Raw genomic sequence first — 18,777 nt, 5'->3', positions numbered from 1 at the left:
TCGTTCCCAAATGCCGCTTAATTTAAGAAGAACATTGTTGCATTGTTTCCTGAAACAGTGGGTGGAGTAGGCCCCGCACTAAGTCCACCAGTCACTTTTGCTTGTATGTGACATTCTTAGAACTGGCCATTGATGTGTCTCCCAGAGACCCCTCGGGCCCTGGCTGTCGCATCTGGGGGCTGCTGGGCCCAGCCTTGCCTGCCCCACTTTGTCTTCCTTGGTTTCCTTGCCCACTGACTTTATAAAGGACAGGGTTCCGTGGGAGGCAGGCCATGAAGGAGGGCCGTCATGGGCTTTCAGCCAGGAAGCGGGTAGAAGTCATCATGAGAGCACACACACAGGCATGTCTGCATATGTGCGCACGCACGCACACACACATACACACACACACATGCAGAAGCTGTGCCAGTGGTGTGATGGTAAATGTGTAACACGGGCTCCATGGGGAAAGGAGCCCCCATTTATAACGTGTCCGTTCCTTTGTGTAAACGCTCCCACCATGCTGACCTCAAGCTGCCTGGGCCACGTCCTGAACGTGGACTAAGGAGACACAGGGGGAGCCCACCATCAAATTCATCTCCATGAGACAGACCCCGCGGATGTCAATGACCTCAAGCGCAGAGATGACAGCAAAATGTGGTAAATTAATCAGGAAGGGTGGATTTTGGGTATTTGTTACCTTGTTTTTTTTTCAATGTAATTTACTTGTAATTGTACTAGAGGCTCAATGCATGAAATTCGTGCAAGAGTAGGCCTTCCTTCCCCCGGCTGCTGGCACCAGCTTCCCTCTGGCACCTGGGACCCGGGCTTCCCTCGCAGCCCCGGCTTCATCGGGAAGGTCATCCAGTCTAAATAGCATATTATACTTTTATTATCATAGATATAATTAACTTTTAACACCAGCGGTGTTTAACCACGGCTCCCAAGTTCCTGAATGGGTAACACGCGCTCTTCTGACACGGCCGGCGGCACTCTCTGACATCCCTGGGCCTGGCCTGCCTTTACCAGTCAGTCTCCTCCACACGACGCCGCTCACGACAGTCACCCAACCCCGCTAACCAGCATCGTCAGAGGCACGCACAGGAGGCAGGCTGGCAGGCTGACCTGCCCTCAGTCCTGGGGCCACGCTCTGGTCAGTGTGCCCCGGGCCTCGCTGCTCTTTATTTCTGATGTAATCAGCAGTTGTTGAAACCACCTTTATTTTCACTGACACCAAACAACCAGCCTTCCTAATTATCAAGTTACCAGGGTCACATGGGCTGCCCGCTGTTCTCTAGAAGTCCCGGGGCCTGGATTTCTCAGGTCCGGGCCACTCCAGGGCCAGGCCACCCTGGAGAAGCTCTTGGTTTGGAATAAACACGCTGCATATTTAACCAAAGCTGCCGGGGTGCTTGGTCCCAGGCTGCAGAGGAGCAAGCTGGCCCTGCCCAGGGGCCTGCCCCATCAGCCTCTCTGGGGCCGCACGCTCCTCCCAGCTCACTTCCTCGGGTCACATGTCCAAAGGGAGCATTTTCTGCAGATGTCACTGCTTAAAAGGGGCCAAAGGCCTTCAAGTTAGCATGTCACTGGGCTTGTTTAGTGTTTGCATTACTAATGTGCGGAAGTGCGTATACCACTGTTGTGGGCAAAGCAGCATGGGGCTGAACGCACCCAGTGTCCGAGTTTCACACTGAGAAGCCCTGTGACCTTGGGAAGTCATTGGATCACCTTCATACGGAAAGTGCACTTACCTGTTGGACAGTGGTGCGGATGGAAGGAGACGGAGGCTGCTTTTACCGCCGGTCCTTACTGTAGGATTAGCTAGCAGTGGCTCTAGAACGCTCAGAGTAGGACTCTGAGAGGCTGGGACGTGGGGTGGATTTAGTTTGGGGTGTGGGGTGGACAAGATCAGAAGGATGAGGCAGCAGCTGGGAGGGTGGGGTGCCTGGTGCTGACGCTGGGAGCAAGCACACCGGTGGGGGAAACTGGTCCCTGGGAGGAGGAGTGTCCGCAGGAGGCTGCACTGACCACACTTCCCTCCCCTTCCCAAGGGTTTGGGCAGGCTATGTTTCGGCTGAAGTTGGGGTTCCAGGCAGGCGAGCTGGTGTAACCCTCACCTGCCTCCCGCAGGCTGCACGCTGTACTCACCTAGAGCTGCTTGCTGCAGATGCCGCTGGGTGATTTCCTCCTTCAGGTGACCTGTCGGAGACACAGAGGGAAACCGCTAGTGGGCGGGAGGAAGATGGCCTCAGGAGCGTGGGTCAAGCTGAAGAGAAAGGCAGAGTAAGGGAGACAAAAGCAGGCACAGCTCCCAAGAAGAGCCCCTCTCTGCCTGAATTTTGTGGGAAGAAGAGGCTGCAAAGGTTGGGGCCTTGGCACATCACTGCCAGTACACATTTCACCTTTGGGGCCAATCATTTTGGGGGTCAACTACTTAGTCTGTCACTGAAAATCTTTGCTAGGGCTCTGATCTCTTACAGAGGGATTCAGGGTTGATGTTTTAATAACTTATAGGGCCAGTTTTAAATCCACTTAATTCTTTTAAGCTGTACGAAATTGTGTCAAAAGAAAAAGATGGTAGTTTGGGTTAATCAAAACCTTAAGATAAACACAACAGTTGATCATTTGGTATGAAGCACATATAATTCTAGGTTGTATTAACAAAGGTATCGTGTGTAGATCTAAGGAGGTAATAGCAGTCATCAGACCACAGTTGGTATTTGTTCTAGGAGCTACTCTTTATAAGGAACGTTAGTAAAATAGAAAATATTTAGAAGATGGTAACTGGGATGGTGAGGGGTCTGAAACTATGCCATATGAGAACTATCTGAGGGTGACCCGAGGCATTTGGATGGGGAAGAAAATACTTGGAGGGAGAGGAGGAATGGAGATAACTGCTGTCTTAAAAAATCTAAACATTGTCATAGGGATGAGAAAACATTTATTTTTGTCCTACTGCTGAGGGCAAAAGTCAAGATGACTGAAGACAGACATGGGGCTCAATATGAGGAAGAAACAGCTCATAAAGAGGACTGTCTCAACATGAATTAAGTTGTTTCAAAATGGACTAACCTCCTGGCCAACCCCCTTCCTGCTCAGGCAGAAGCTGGGTGACCGTGCTGGGCGGTTGGAGTGAGAATGCCTGCCCTGGGCAAGGGTTGGGACGACAGGCCTGCAGGTTCCCTCCGTCTCTAAAGCTCTAGGAGTTTGTGCTCGAGGGAGGGAGACGCCGCGGCCCTGGGGCGTGTTTATGTGCGAGGGCTCAGCACACTAGTTAAAATGTCAGTTTGTCTATATTGTCTGTCCCATCTGGGAGATGTGGTCAGGCCACTGGGGGATTCCAAGGAAGCCTGGGAACCTCCTCGCTCCCTTGTCTCATGTATTTCTTTCTTTACACAAAGTGCGTTCGACGCCTCAGAGGCTGCGGCTGAACTGCAGTCAGTGAAGGGGTCACAGGAGACCTTGCTGCTCACTCCCAGTTCTCGGGGACTCCTAGAACGTCATGACGTCATGACTCCTAGAGGTCATTCCATTTAGGTTCCCACCAAATTTAGGGTCCCTTCTACAGAATGAAATGGTCATTTCCCCTCCCACTTGTCTGTGTCCAGGCTGTCCCACTGATGATGCTGGGTCAGGAGTTACTGAGGTGGCAGCCACACCTGCTTCCTTGTGCTTTCAGACTCCGACCGGCCAGTTCTCTGGAAGAGCAGAGAAAGGATCCTCTCTCGCTGGCAGTGAGAGCGCTCCCCGCCCTCAGGGTGCCAGGATTTCTGCACTCAGACGTGTCCTTTCTGGGTTAAACCAGCTCCTTCAGCTCCCTCTCGCAGGCGTGCACTGTGCCAGTCTGCATCTTCACAGAGAGGAAGCCAGGGAGCGGGCGTAGCAATGATTGCCCCCAATTCCCAGTGGGGAAGTGGGAACTCAGGGGGTGTGCTGGGAGGGAGTTGGGATGTGGACACCAGGCCCAAGGATGAGCACTGGGTGGGCCTGGAGCCAACAGGAACACGACCTGAACCGCAGGCCAGCCCCAGCCCAGCCCCAGATGGGACCTCCCCCTGCCCCACCCGAAGGACACGACCATCACTGTCTCCATCAGCAGGTGAAGAAGCTGGGGTGAGGGGTGCTGCTGGGTGGGACTCCAGCGGCATCAGTATCACTGATGAATCTTAAAGAAGCACAGCACCCACACTCTTCAAACAGAAGCCCCGGTGCTGTGCCAAAGGAGCACACACTTAGACTCACCTGTCTGCTCAGCGCAGGCATCGGGGCTTTCTCCTGCCCACAGTGGGGAGAGCCAGTGGCCCCGGGCCGCGCCTGCTTCCTGGGGCCTGGCACAGGGGCCTGGCAGCGGGAGCCGCCCAGGAGCTGGGCACCTCCTCCCAGTGACACTGCCGGTGACCTGCTCCTGCGGCGCCTCCTTGACCCCTGCCTTCCCCACCACGGGCCTCCCTGACCTGGGTCTCCCCGACGACGTGCCCCTGCCTCATGCACTGCCCCAGCGGGTGCTCAGCCTGGCCTGTCATAACCTCCAGCTCCAGCTGGAATGACGGCTCCCTCGGCCAGACCCGGGGAAGCGCCTTCGGAAGGACGGGGTCAAGGACCTCCACAGCCCCAGCCTGGGAAGAGCTGCTCGTGTGAATAAAGACAGGATTTGGCCGCCAGGACTGAACGTTCTATAAACGCCACAGGCATCCTACCTGCTCGCGGAACAGTGAGCCATTCCCAGGGGACAAAAGGCCCGTCTTCGTGACGCTCCATATGGCTAACGGCACGTTTAAAATGTTTTGCTGATGCTCTGTTTTGGCGAATTGGCTAACATCTCTCACCACAGGGCAATTTTTGTTTTTGAGATCTTCCCAAACAAGCTTCTAAAAATAGCCCAATGGCTGATACCTAATTGTATTTGCCAACAGGACCATTCCTCATGTGGAGATAAGTCTGCAATCGGCAGCATCTTACAGCGCCCCGGGTTTTGGCAGCGGGAGGAGCTGAGGAGGTGGGGGCTGCGGAATTCGCTCCGCATGCAGCTTGCTGTCATGAGCATGGTGATACATTTGCTGGTCTTGGCCTGGGTTCCTGGACACGTCCCCATCCCGAGGTATGGTAAAGCGATGAGACGGAAACAGAACTCCAGGCTTGGGCCAGGAGGTGGTCCGGTAGGGAGGCCGGGGAGGGGAGCAGAGCTGGCTTGGAGAAGAGTGGCAGTTGGTCATTTTGTCTCCAGTAATTGACGGCAGTACCTGCCAGAAATGTCCCTCTCTTTCTGATTCACTAATTGACAGAGCAGGGATGGCAGCAGCAGGTAATGGGGTGGTGTATCAGATCACGCTGGTCCCTTATCCCTTGATCCTCCCAGGAATCTTGAGATATAGGAAATCAGGAATTATCACATATGATGGGGTGGTGGTGGGGGATCCCCAGAGGAGATGCACGACCTTAGGAATAACCACGTGCAGGGTGTGCGTTCTGCACGGCATTCGGTTTCTCTGTACCAAGTCATGCGTGTGAAAAGTATTATCACCATGCAGAAAAGTATTACCACTTATTTTTCACATTGATGTTCAGTCTTCTGGGTCAAACAGTTTTCCTTATGCTTCACACTGTATTTTGCATGCATGTTAGTTTGGAATCAGTCACTGAGCCAAGCTGCTCAGCTGGTCCGGAGCGGAGGGTTTGCTGGGCCTCACCGAGGGTGTCGATGCAGCCACAGGCAGGAAATATTGACGCTCATCTGCTATAGGGTAAGCTCTATGCTCCAAGGGCTGTAGGCTGTAAATGCTCCTGTACATGTAACGTAAATGCAACTGGAAGTAAATGCTCTCCTAGCTCACGAAAGTTAGCATGCGACAGGGGACGGCAAACAGGTGGCCGAGTGCTCTTCCGTTATAGCTGGACCCATGCTGACCCTGCTCCTTCATTGTGGACGGTTCCCTTTCAAGCTGAGCCTGAGTTTGGCTGTTTTTGTTTGTTTGTTTGTTTTGTTATATTTTCGTTGATTTCAGAGAGGAAGGGAGATGGAGTGAGAGATAGAAACATCAATGATGAGAGAGGGTCACTGATTGGCTGCCTCCTACATGTCTCCCACTTGGGACCAAGACCACAACCTGGGCATGTGCCTGGACCGGAATTGAACCGTGACCTCTTGGTTCATAGGTTGACACTGAGCCACACTGGTCAGGCTGAGTTTGGCTTTTTGACACAGCACTTTGGGCAGCTATAACCAGCCACTTGGATTGGATTTGAGGTGAAGCCAACCTCTTTGCCATTTTGATTACAGTAGAAAGTTATTACAAATTTGTTGATAGACCAAGTTCAGTTCAAATCCCAATTCTGCCACTTCCTATTTGGGCAGGTTACTTAACATCTCTAAGCCTCAATGGTATAATTTGAAAAAAATGAGAATAATGCTGTAACTGTGATACTATTTGCCTTGCCGACTCTCAGGATTCTTGGAGCATTAAGGGAAAGCAGACCTGTGCAGCCGATACACCTCATGAGTTGTAGGTATTAAGGCACTTGCCGACACTGAAAAGATATTACGTACATAAGATGACAGGTCCTGGTGGCTAAATGTCAAATCGACTGCAGAGATAAGTTTAGAGGAGGGAGAGGCGGGTAAGTGGCATTAGCAAAGGCATCATTACTGGCGGTGAGACTTGAGTAGAAGCCCAAAGGGCAGATCTGTTAAGGTGGGCTTGGGAAAGGCATTCTGACCAAAGAAGACTAGACTGCAGGGCAATACAAGGCCAGGCATACATTGGCTGGGGCAGGGCTGGGAAGGGGGCTTGAATGGAGGTGTAGGGTTGGGGGAGACCGAGTCTATTCATACTGGAGTCCAGGGTCCTAGGTGATTGCTAAAAGCTCTGGGACAGTTATTTGTGAAAGCGATGGGCTTACCCTAACCCGAATGTGTCACCTTGAGATGAATTGCCAACAAGCAGGGGTGTGTAAATCCTTCCACGCCTCTTCTCCTTGTTAATCTACTTTTCATCGGGTTTTATCTAAACTTGCTTGAATCATTTGGATATCTATGGAGACAGGAGAACCACCTCTTTCCACAGTAGCTGTGGTGGATAAAATAAAAAAAGGAGAGACTGTCAAGAAAACTTGGCTGGGTTAGATGACAGGACATATTTCTGAAGCCCGGACATGAGACGGAGATGCAAAACGGCGAGTGGAGCCAGACCTCAGCTTGCAGGGCTCGGGGGCCGGGGCCGGGGCCAGGGCCGGGGCCGGGAGGGTGACTAAAAGGGCACACGTGAGACAGGGGCTGAGACCTGGCCCAGAGTGTGAAGCTGCAGGTTGGGGTGAGACCCCCATCACCCAGTGTGTGAGTGAAAGGGGACTGAGGAGAAAACAGTGCTGCCAGGTGCTGCTTGGGGCTCTGGGTCACAGCCCACGGCACCCAGGGAGGGAGAAAGGGACAAAGTCAGCCCCCTCCAGCTGGAAAGCCCAGCTGCCCGTGACTCCGTGGCCAGGTCGGCCACAGCCCAGCACTGCCCTGGAGTGTCCCTCCAATGACCACTGTTAACCGCCACTTCCAGACGGGGGGCCTGCAGGCTCTGTCAGGCGGAGAGGGGTGAGCACAAAGGGACACAGAGAGAAAGAAAGAAAATGTGTTTCATTAAAAATGGGCCTGCTCACCCAAATGCCAAAATATATGAAGAAATCTAATGCTGGAAAAGATAGCAAAATCAATAGTTGGAACATGAATTTGTTACAGATGAAAGTAATTTCCTGGACAGGCAGATCAAGACATTTATTGATGCAGAAGCTCAGAGGATGAATTAGTCCTGCTCTCCAGTCCATGACACGGTCCTCAGCAGTCTGCACGCCTGCGTGTGCGCATTTCTATCCTGCCTCAGCCCATCCCTCCCCGCCCCCCTTTCCTCCAATGGGCAGGCAGCCTAACTCCTGGACACACACACTTTTATTGTTTGCACTCTGACAGTCTGTGTTACAGTTTTTTATTGAGCTACAGTTCTCATTCTGTTTCTTACTTATCAGTCCTGCTTTTGACATCTACTCATTTTGCTTTACGCGCATCTAATTCTCAGTGACTAACTGCAGCATACGCCCCACAGAGCGCACCCCGACATTTTATGTCCCTTTCCTGAGGTTTGAAGAGCTGAATTGCCTCCCACTCCCAAACACAAGCAGCGCTGTGAGGACTGTCCTGGAGCGCGCAGTCTGATCCGGCGGGAGGAGACTGCCCTGCTGGGTGCGGCGGGTCTGGTACTTGATGTGAGGGCTGCTCGCCATGACGAAGGGCCAGCCGGTACTTCCGAGACGGATGTTGAGGTAAGTGTGCTGAGAATACTCAGAGATGAATCAAGGTGTATGCTTTCTTTCAAAGAAATCATGCAACAAATAGGTGTCAAGAAAATAATAAGTAAATAAAAAGGAGTTTTGAAATAAAAATTAGAGTGATGGAAACAAAAAATCAATAGAAGGAACGAGGGAATAAACCACAGACTTGACATATTTTAAAGGCAAATCAGTGAATTGGAAGATAGTGTAGAAACACTCGTCCAAACACAGAAGAGAGAAACATGGGAAAGATCAGCCAAAGCCACGGGGAAGCTACCGAGAGGCTTCCCGTCCGTCTAACACACGCTCTGGAAGAAGATGGGCCGGGGGAAGAAGGAAATTTGAAGAGACAGCAGCTGGGATTTTCCAAATTGAAGAAAGCCGTAAGCCCTGGGATGGAGCATGCACTCCGAGTACTGAGCAGGATGGGTGTCAATAAACCCACCCCCAGCCGTGTCACCGGGAAACCACAGGGCTTCGGGGAGGAAGGGCCGCGCCACCAGCCTCCATGGGACCTGCCCCGGAGGCACCACCTCGGTGACAACAGGGGCCAGGAGACAACGGAGGGGAGTGCCGTCAACTTGAATTTGGTAGGTTGTCACACTGCCATTCACAGCTGAAGGCGCGGTACAGACATGTTCTGTGGTGAGGGGACTAAGCAAATCCCACCCACAGAAGACCCTGCCCCAAGGAGACCTCAGCCGAGAGGCAGCTGCGCACGAGGTCGGGTGCCAGGACTCCGAGCCAGGGCCCTGGCATGCCCTGCTGAGCTACTTGCTGTGGGTGTGTTTGCAAGTGAAAAGTAGGGGTAATGACAGTGGCTGCTGTGAGGACTGCATCAGGTCACATAGGTACAGGGCCTAGAAGAGTGCCTGGCATATGAACTGCAGAAGTGTGAACATTATTATTGTGACCAATAAGAAGAAAAATAAGCAGAGATATGTGGGATAAGAGGAACAATGATGAGCATAGAAACAAATAAAATATTTAAGTATTGACTATAAAAACTCATGTGTGTGTGTGTGTGTGTGTGTGTGTGTGAAACATTAAGCAATAATGCCCGGTGGAGATAAGGCGAGGGGACGTCCGATGGGGGTTCACCAAGCTGCAGCCCTGGAGGTGGGTGCAGGGAGGATGCATTTGTAATAACTATGGACATGTTGTAATTACTTTTTAACTCAAGAAAAATAAAAATACATCCAAATAGACAGAGGATCAGAAAAAAGATGGGGGGAGGGTTGCGGGGAAAGAATGGCAAAATTTTAACAATTCAACAGAGCAGGGACAGACGGTAAAGGAAACAAAAGAGGTGATGAGATAAAAGGGTGTGAATGATCCTGTTCTTGGTCAAACAACAGCAAGAGCCTTACGTGTGTGTGCGTGCGTGTGTGCATGCGTGCGTGCATGTGCGAGTGAGTGTGCATGTATGCGTGTGTGCGTGTACACATGTGCATGTGTGTGCATGTGTGCACATATGCATGATCTTATGAGCAGGGAGGTGATGGGAGTGTTATGCTGGGTTACCTGGTGGTGGAAAATGAATTGGATAGAAGAGGCAGCGCCAAGTAAGATGAGAAAAAAATCATGCTTTAATAAGTGTGTCTGACTTATATTTTATGTAAAAGTATATTTGCATATATTGACAAAAAGAAATAAAAAATTAAAAAGCCATTGCAATACCCTTCCTTGAGAGGGAAGTGAGGTGTTATAGAGCGGGCTGAACACTGTGCTGGGGCACCTGCCACACGTGTGACGCATCCGTCACGGGTGCTGACTGAAATGTTCATGACCCGTCTCAGCGACAGGGCTGGGGCAGTGACTCGTCTCGGCTTATTTGTCATTGCCCAGGAGCCTGCCGATTAAGGGGTGGCGGTGAGGATGGCGTGTCAGAGGGAGCCCCCCACAGCAGCAGCGAGCCCCTGGCCTGGGCGGGGAGTCTCTGAGACGCCTTCGCCCTCCTTCGGGGCGAGGAAGACAGGTGCCTCCTGGGGTCCCCAAGGAGAAAGGCCCAGTGATGAGGCATCGAGCACAGACTGGGAATGGCCTCAGTGCTGAGCGAACACTTTAATGCATTATCATACCAAAATGACACTTCAATTGTCCAGAATTCCAGAGCCTTCTTCCATTTAGGATGCCAAACACCATATTTGGTAACGTTACTAAGTCACAGAGAGAGGAAAAAGCAGTTCATTCTTAAAGATAATAATTTGAAGGAAAACATTGTAACTTGACGTGATTCCTCCCACACCCCCTCGGGTTTCTCAAGAGCGTCCGTCACCCTGACCCCGTCTTGCAGCGGAGGTGCGCCTCGTAATTGATGAGCGTTTCAACTCAGGCTGAAACGGCAGACAGCAGTCTGGGCTTCCAGACCGCTCCCCTCTTATCACTGGGGCAGGGCATGGGGATCACATTTTGGGGGGGTGCTCTCATTTATAAAAATGATCAAATTATACCATGTCTGGGAGACCTGGTTTTTTTTTCTATGGCATTTTCATCCTGGCTACCCAAGTAATCACCATAATCGCACAAGATTAGCATACTCTGTCTGAAGCTTAGGCATTTGGCTCTGTCTATGCTTAATTAAGCTAAGGAGCTTATTAATAACACTATTCCAGAATGTGATAATATTCTATAAACAGTTCCGAGAATTAAGCAAATAAGCTCATTTGTTAAAAGCTCACACAAATGTGCTCTTAGGTAAGCACAGGGAAAATTTCAGCTCAGCTCCCAGCATGCACTGTTCAATACAAAACACCTCGGGGAGCTGAGGGCTCCTGGCTGTGTGGGCACCTGCCCAAGAGATGCTGCTTTAGCTGCTTAGATGTTCTTATCTCAGCGAAGGAGGGACAGAACCAGCTCCCAGGCCTGCCCCGGAGGAGGAGCTGCAGACCACAGCCCTTCCTTCCACTTGCAGATGTGGCTCTGGCTGGGGTGAGTGGAGGGCCCACGCAGCATGGCCTTAGACCCTTACCCTCAAGGCTCCTCTGTGCCAGTGAGGGTGGGGTCAGTACATTCCACCTCTTCCCAAAGCCCCCTCTCACTGAGGCTGGTTTTTATGGGCCCCTAAGTGACTGTGGAGGTGGAGGGCAGGGCTCTCCTAAGGGCGTGAAATAAAACCCAAGCATGAAGATGTGTGATTTGGCTACAGAAAGGGTGTCCCCAAAAATGTATATGCGCACTTTGAATCATTATGAAGGCAGTGTTTATTAAAATACATTTCATTCTCAACATTGAGCTATCAGCTGTTAAAGTGGGTATACATTGTTGGGGACACCCTGTATATAATTTTTAGATGGGTTGAAACATGCAAACAGTGAGTTTTACATGGCTCTTTGATATAAATAATAAACTCTCATACTGCAAGATAAAGCTTGATTCTATTAATTTACATCAGCTAGTACTTAAAAAAAGTCAGCAGAGAGAAAGGTGCCCAGTTAAGGCCCAGGGCCGGGCAAGCTGCTGGGTAACCCATGTGGGTAACAGTCTGTGCTCCTTGATGTGGGGGCTGCTGTCCAGCTGCAGGGGCAGGAGATGAGGAGAACGTGTCCGCGGGGTTATAAATAGAGGACAAAATCAAATGGAAACGGTTTCAGCTGTCAGGTTCGTCGTGGTTTATGTGCTGCATAGACTTGTTGCAGTGGGCCAGGCCCTCCATCTAACCCAGTGGTCGACAAACTGCGGCTTGCGAGCCACATGCAGCTCTTTGGCCCCTTGAGTTTTTAGCAAAGGCCAGCTTAGGAGTACCCTAATTAAGTTAATAACAATGTACCTACCTATATAGTTTAAGTTTAAAAAATTTGGCTCTCAAAAGAAATTTCAATCGTTGTACTGTTGATATTTGGCTCTGTTGACTAATGAGTTTGCCGACCATTGATCTAACCCACATGGGTTTCTGGGCTCTGTCTCTGCAGACACTTCCTGTGGGGCTGGGGGCGGAGGCTGGGATATATTAGCGCAACTCAGGGGGGTCATCCGAGGAAGCCAAAGGGTGCCGAGTCCCAGGGAAGGAGCCAGTGGGGACCCTGGGGAGTCACGGTGGAGATGGGAAGCCAGGGAAGGGCGTCCGGCCTGCAGAGACCACGGAACCGCCGTGGAGGCTCACTCGGGAGGAGGAGCAATGGACAATGGCAGGAGAAGTAGCAGAGGGAGGCCTGGGCCTGGCATAGTGGGAAGAACATGGGCATTGGGAACAGGGACCACCAACTACCTGTGACCTCGGGCTACTGCATCCCTCTGGGCTTCAATTCTTCGTTTAAATGGAATGATAACACCTTCATGCAAGGTTGCTGCGAGCATTGGAGAAATGTACAGAAGGCCCCAGCACAGGGCCTGGCACATGCAGGCGCACAGCAAGCGGGGTAGTAGTGGTGGTGGAGTAGTGAGAGTAATTACCGTGGCGGGGGTCGGCGGGGGGCGGGGGGGAGGAGGGTTGCAATACAGAAACTAATACTGCGTGGAGGACAGAAGAACGCAAACCCATTGCAATCGTTTCTAAGGCCTTGGTTGTGGTCAAATATGCTAAGACATTGGTATTCCCCCTTCCTCTTTTCTGAAGGCACCTGTAAGGCCTAAACTAACAAGCTATCTAGGGCCCAGTGGACTAGACTGAGGTGCCTCTCCCCGCATTGAGGACAGTCACTTGTCCTTGCAACAGTCACAGCGCAGGGCTTCCCAGAGCAAAGCTTCGGCCTTTCGGCAGCCCCTGACTCCCACCACAACCTTGTCCAATGCGGGGGCCCATACTCAGCCTCTGCCTTCCCATCACTCACTCAGCCTCAAATTCACCACTACTTTCATTGGCAACAGGATCTTCCATATTCCCTAACGTAGTCAAATAGGATTGATTTCGGAATCTGAAGTAAATGACTTTCTCATAAGCGTGCTTGAAATGTTGGTCTAATAGTCATGTTTTCAGAGCCGGGGATGGGGGTGACTCCTACCCTCATCCTTCATTTCTTCTTCTTCCAGAAAATAGCACCAGGACTCTTTCCACTGTTGTTTCTGTTGCGGCCAAACCTCGTCTCCGGGGAGAGGGGCAGCAGGAGGCGGGCAGGCTGCGGAGGATGAGTTTCAGGGACCACGAGATTCAGAAAGAACAGTGTCCCCGCCCTTAGCTCAAGTTCTGCCCACGTGAAATGCTAGTGTGCGTGGCTCTGTTTCTGTACAGACTTCAGGCCCAGCGGGTGGGAGCTGGCCATTGTGGGGTAAGTGGAGAATAAGGGGACCCAGGAGTTAGGACTAGAATAAGGAGGCAAAACAGATAGCCAAACCAGAGGGCAGGTTATTGCGATGAAGGTTTGGGAGACGTGAAGGGAGGTGAGGGCGGAAGTACACACTTCTCCATTCATCTGAGGGCGGTGCCGGGGGCAGGGCCCGAACAGGCGGGGCTGGGCTGACCACACAGGTTTTGGTACCGAGGCTCTGAGGCAGCAAGTCCCAGGGATGACAGCAGGAAGGCAGTCAGCCCTCAGAGAAGAAACAGACACAGAGGAGGAATTGCCCTAATATGCAAAAATAAAAATAATTTACAAGCTTCACGTTGAAACTTGAGGGGAAAGAGATCCTGAAAAGCATGCAGTGTATAAGGGCTGGCAAATGGAAGTTAAATATACATAACCCATTGTGACAAGTTGAAGATGAATTAGATGTTATTATATGTCCTTTAGTGTTTTGTTTTGGTGAATATAAACTATTCGTAGGGTCTTTCATAGATTTACTTGCAAGTGCAATCTTTTTTTTTTCTCACATAAAGTGTTAGTTTTTGGTTATGGATTTCCCTATCACAGGGATGCTCAGGTCCCCTGTGGCTGGGAGTGGATGGGCAGCTGTACTCCATGAATTAGGAGACGTGACAGTGACGCCCCAGGGCACAGCAGTTGTGGAGAATTCTCATTGCAGCACTGGCTGCTTTCCGTTCAGCTCATGGACTAACTGGCCATCGGCTGCTCCGGGGTCTGACAGGTGCCAGAGGAGAGCAGACTGTCACTCTTTGAAGTTGGGAAGATGAAAAGTTTCATAATTAGGAGCAGCTTCTGCCTTCTATGGGAGAGTCTGGATATTATCTTCGAGGCAAACACAGTTCTGTTTGAGATATTTTGATAATTCAATGGACCATGTGAGGTCTGTACATGGAAGGTTAAGCTGGACCATTCTTTGGGAAGCTCTGAAAATGAACGTAATCCAAATGCAGGTGCTTCCGGCTAAGAGTTAGGTGCTCTGGGTTCAGAAACACAGATTGGGTATTTCTTCAGCAGAACTGAGTTCCACACAAAGGAGAATGCTCCTCCCTCTAAACCTGCAGGTAGATTGCCCTGTGCCTAAAGAGCAGTGTTTGTGCTTGAATGGTGTGATGGTTGGTTTTATGGGTCAACTTACTGAGGTATGGTGTCCAGATGTTTGGCCAAACACCAGTGTAGACGCTGCTTTTAGATGTGATTAACATTGACGCCAGTAGACTTTGAGTAAAGCAGGCAGCCCTCCAGAAGGTGGATGGCCCTCATCCAACCAGATGAAGACCTAAGAGAAGAAAGACCCCAGTCTCCCGAGGAGGAAGAAACTCCAGACTGCCTTGGGACTCGAGCTGCAACATCTACTCCTCCCTGGTCTTCAGCTCGCAGACTTGTCCTGCAGAATTTGAACTTGCCAACCTCCATAATCACATGAGGGAATTCCTTAAAATAAATCAGTCTCTCCTCTCTCTGTCTCTGTCCCTGTCTACACACACACACACACACACACACACACACACACACACACACCCTATGGGTTCTGTTTCTCTGGGAACCATGACTAATACAGATGGCGGGTGTGTGTTCTTATCCAAGCACTTGCTCTAGCACTTTGGGAGGAGAGGAAAGACCCCGGTGAGGTGGACACGCAGGCCTTAATCTTGTCCTCACCTTGCACGTGAATGGAGGTTCCCATCCAGGTACTGAGTCACGCTCATAGTAGCAGGGGAAAAGCACTATGGTATTTAGTGGGCTGCTCTCGGTCCTGTGTGATTAAGAATGGCTCTTCTCAACAGGCCATGGAGTCCCCATTGGGAAACATGAGATTTGATGAAAGATAAGACCAGGGGCTGGTCACTGAGTGCAGCCCACTTGGGATAGTGACCTGCTTGTGTCATTTAAGATTAAATAGCCCAGATTTGGACAAACAAAGTGCTCCAAACTCTGTGGCGGGCTGTGAGTCCCGACAATGCCCTGGAGGGAGTGACTGTGTGAAGAGGCAGCTGGGCCTGGAGACCAAAGCAGGTGGCTGCTTGGAGCACCTGCTGAGGGGACATGGAGGCCACCAAGAAGGAGGCCCTAGAGCCGCTGGGTCAAGGCCCTCCAAGAGCCCCACTTCCAGACTGGTTTTTACCTCCTTTCCCAGGAGCATTTCCACCAGCCCCAAGCCTTCGGTAAAGTCTTGTAAGAGTCGGCCTCGTTGGATGTGGCAGCCAGGGAAGCAGGGCCCGAGGCTGGACCCGCGGCCCAGCACTGCCCCCATCAGAGGACAGCGAGCCCAGAGAACGGCCCCACAGAGGAAGGCGAGGGAGGCAGGGAGGACCCCCAGGGGCACACAGCAGAGCACTCAAGCGGCCGTCCTTGGAGACCCTCTCAGGAACGGCCTGGGACGAGTTTTGAGATGAGTGGATGGATTTTTAGCAGTAACGCCAGTAGGGACTTGGGCCATAATAATCTGGGAATAAAACGGAGGCGTACCCCTGCCCGGCTGTTACAGGCTGGCGGGGCCAGGGCTGCCGAGGCTCAGTGGGAGAAGTTTCCGAGGTGCTGCTCTTACCCCGGGAACAGGAACGGGCGGCTGAGCGGGAGGGGCGGGGCGGGAAGGCCCGCACTCTGGAACAGGACAGCATTCCTTCAGACACGGCCTGGGCGCTCATATTCCTAGCTGATGCCAATCCGAACTACAAACTGCTGAAGACATGAAATCTGGTTAAATTTGTTCCTTTTCACCCTTCTTAAAATATCAAAAGCTAATATTTTGCAGACAGCTCGGTGCTGGCCACACTGGCCAGGCCTCGTGGGGTCCAAAGTAAACACACCTGATCTAGATTCGGTCAGCATCAGGGGGTCCAAGAAGCGGCTAAGGAATGAGCAGAGGAATCCAAGGACTGTTCCTTATTGCGCAAGGCCTCAGCGGAGAACAACTCTTGCTGGGGAGGACTCGTGTGTGGGTGTGGCAGGAGGGGCCAGGGCGATGGGGGCACGTTTATGAATCCGTGTGGGTTTGTTCACAAGGCTTTTGATGCCGACCGGCCACTGGAAGCAGACCCGACTCCTGCTTCACGGTGATGAATATTTATACTCCTTTCTCTTCAGAGTCCATTCCAGTGACGGGTGAAGACGTGTGACGTGCGGTTTCTGGAGAGAACTTCGCTCGGGGGCCTTTGGGATGTTGTCTGCTGGAGACATCTGCGCGAGGTAATGATTTTCTGTACCACAGAATTGCAGAAATCTGCTTCCCCGGATTACGTGTCAGCGGACTAATGCCAATGAGCCTTTGTGGGTTGTTATTTTAGCAGCGAGGAGGTGTTTAGTGGAATTGGTGGTTTTTACCTGAATCTTAGGAAATCACCAACTATGTTAATACAATGGATGAATGACGGGTGAGCTAAGATCTTGCATAAACAGCAAGAAAAGAACAACTAATTGTCTGGATGGCAAACAGAGCATCCTGAATTCCTAACCGTGTGACATTATCAGGATGGACAGCGACTTTTGGAAGCTGCCCAAAAGCCAGAGGCCTTCCTGCAGGTTCTAGCTCACTTCAGTTCGCTCAGACCCTGCCCCAGTGATGCAGGCCCAGTCCCCGTCGTCATGTCTGAGCTACGGTGGCACTCTACCTTTCTCAGTGTGGTTCTCCCAGGAACAGACCCTAGTACAAGTGGTTCCTTTGAGAAGTCATCCTTGGATAAACTGCTAAGAAAGTGGAGGAGTGAGGCAGGAAGGGAAAGCAGCTACATGGGCAACAGGAACTCAGTCCCATTGGGAGGACAGGGTAGGACACACACCTCTGAGTTGGGTAGGACACACACCTCTGAGTTGTCCGTCCCGGGGGTGAGGGAGGTGGGTACGTGTACACCAACTTCCAACAGTGGTTGGCTGAGGCCTCCTGGGGGGTGTTAACTCCCTAGCACTGGCTTGTCCCAGGCGCATCTCTCAGGAAGAGCGAAGGTGCTCGCAGATGGAGTGGCGCTAGCGTGCTCACACACGGTAAGAAGAGGGGTATGAGTGGAGTCTGACACCATCTGTTCTTCATCCTCCTTGTTTGAAAAGATTACTACCTCTTCAGCTAATATAGTCTCTTACAAACACAAATAATTCTCTGGCAACCAACTCAGCAAAGAGAGAGGCAGGGGAAATGGAATATTCTAGACAGTCCACTGCCTGGTTTCGTATCGGCATGGCTGGCATTTTGGGACCAGGCTTATTGGTCCAGTGGATGGGAATGACTACAGTAGCTCCTAGTTTCCTACTGAACATATTTTAATAGGAAAACAGATTGCCCAGACCTTGGCTCATGTTCTACAGGCTGGGGTGAGCTTCTCTCTCTTGCTGCCTCAGCTTCCCTTTTTGGGATGACACCTTGGAAATGAAGCTCTGACGTCAGAAGCTCCTTAACTCTTTCTCATGAAGATTAGCTTTCCCTTGGTGCAGTGGGAAGTGACAGTGTGCTGCTATGATGGCAAATGACACCTGAGGAGGTAGATACCATCTGGGGCACGAGGGACTCAAGCCATTCCAAGGACTTATCTTAGAACGATCCAAACAGTGCATCCTCCGTAGCCGGGTCGCTCAGTCTGTTTCCCACTGTGCTGCGCCAGGCACACCCTGCAGCTATTTAGGAAGTCAGGGAAAGGCACCCCTGGCCGGGGGGAGCTTGATGAGATAGTGCTGTGTGGAGAGAGACTAAAACATAAGCAAATACTCTAAAGAGGGACGGAGATCGGGCTATTTCCCCAGGCATGTTTAAGAAACCCACAGATTTTGCTGAGTTGACCATACAAAGGGAAATTATATATAGACTAGTGTTCCCGTTGCAGGAAAAATCCTGCAATAGGGTTTCCTGCTGCACTCTACCCCACCCTGCCTGCTCTCCTCCCTTGTCCCCCGCCCTGCGATCTCCGCCAGCCCCCTTGCTTTTCTAACTTCTCCGCCAGCCCGCTCTCCTTCCTTCTTCCCTGGCCCCGCCTCCGCTCCTCCCTTCTCCCCCGGCCCACCTTCTCTGCCAACCCGCCTGCTGTTCCCTTCTCCCCCGGCCCCGCCTCTGCTCTTCCCTCCTCCCCCGGCCCCGCCTCCGCTCCTCCCTTCTCCCCCGGCCCCGCCCCTTCTCCCCTGGCCCCGCCTCCGCTCCTCCCTTCTCCCCCCGCCCCGCCCCTTCTCCCCCAGCCCCGCCTCCACTCCTCCCTTCTCCCCCGGCCTGCCTTCTCTGCCAACCCGCCTGCTTTTCCCTTCTCCCCCAGCCCCACCTCCGCTCCTCCCT

At 51.8% G+C, this 18,777-nt stretch overlaps 1 protein-coding gene across 1 annotated transcript in view; it reads right to left on the bottom strand.

Moving 5' to 3' along the window:
- The window catches only part of KIF6 (kinesin family member 6), a gene marked incomplete at its 3' end in the record, with an annotated part of 382,214 nt that overhangs the window by 40,796 nt on the left and 322,641 nt on the right, over positions 1–18,777 (bottom strand). Inside the window, exon 16 of the mRNA XM_079781145.1 lies at positions 2,128–2,178. Coding sequence (XP_079637271.1) covers positions 2,128–2,178 — 51 coding nt within the window. The remainder of the gene's footprint in view (positions 1–2,127; positions 2,179–18,777) is intronic.

This window comes from Cnephaeus nilssonii, assembly GCF_951640355.1.
Source record: "Cnephaeus nilssonii genome assembly, chromosome: 9".
Lineage (NCBI taxonomy): Eukaryota > Metazoa > Chordata > Mammalia > Chiroptera > Vespertilionidae > Cnephaeus > Cnephaeus nilssonii.
The sequence above is the reverse complement of the archived record's forward strand: the minus strand, read 5'-3'. Positions and strand labels throughout refer to the sequence as shown.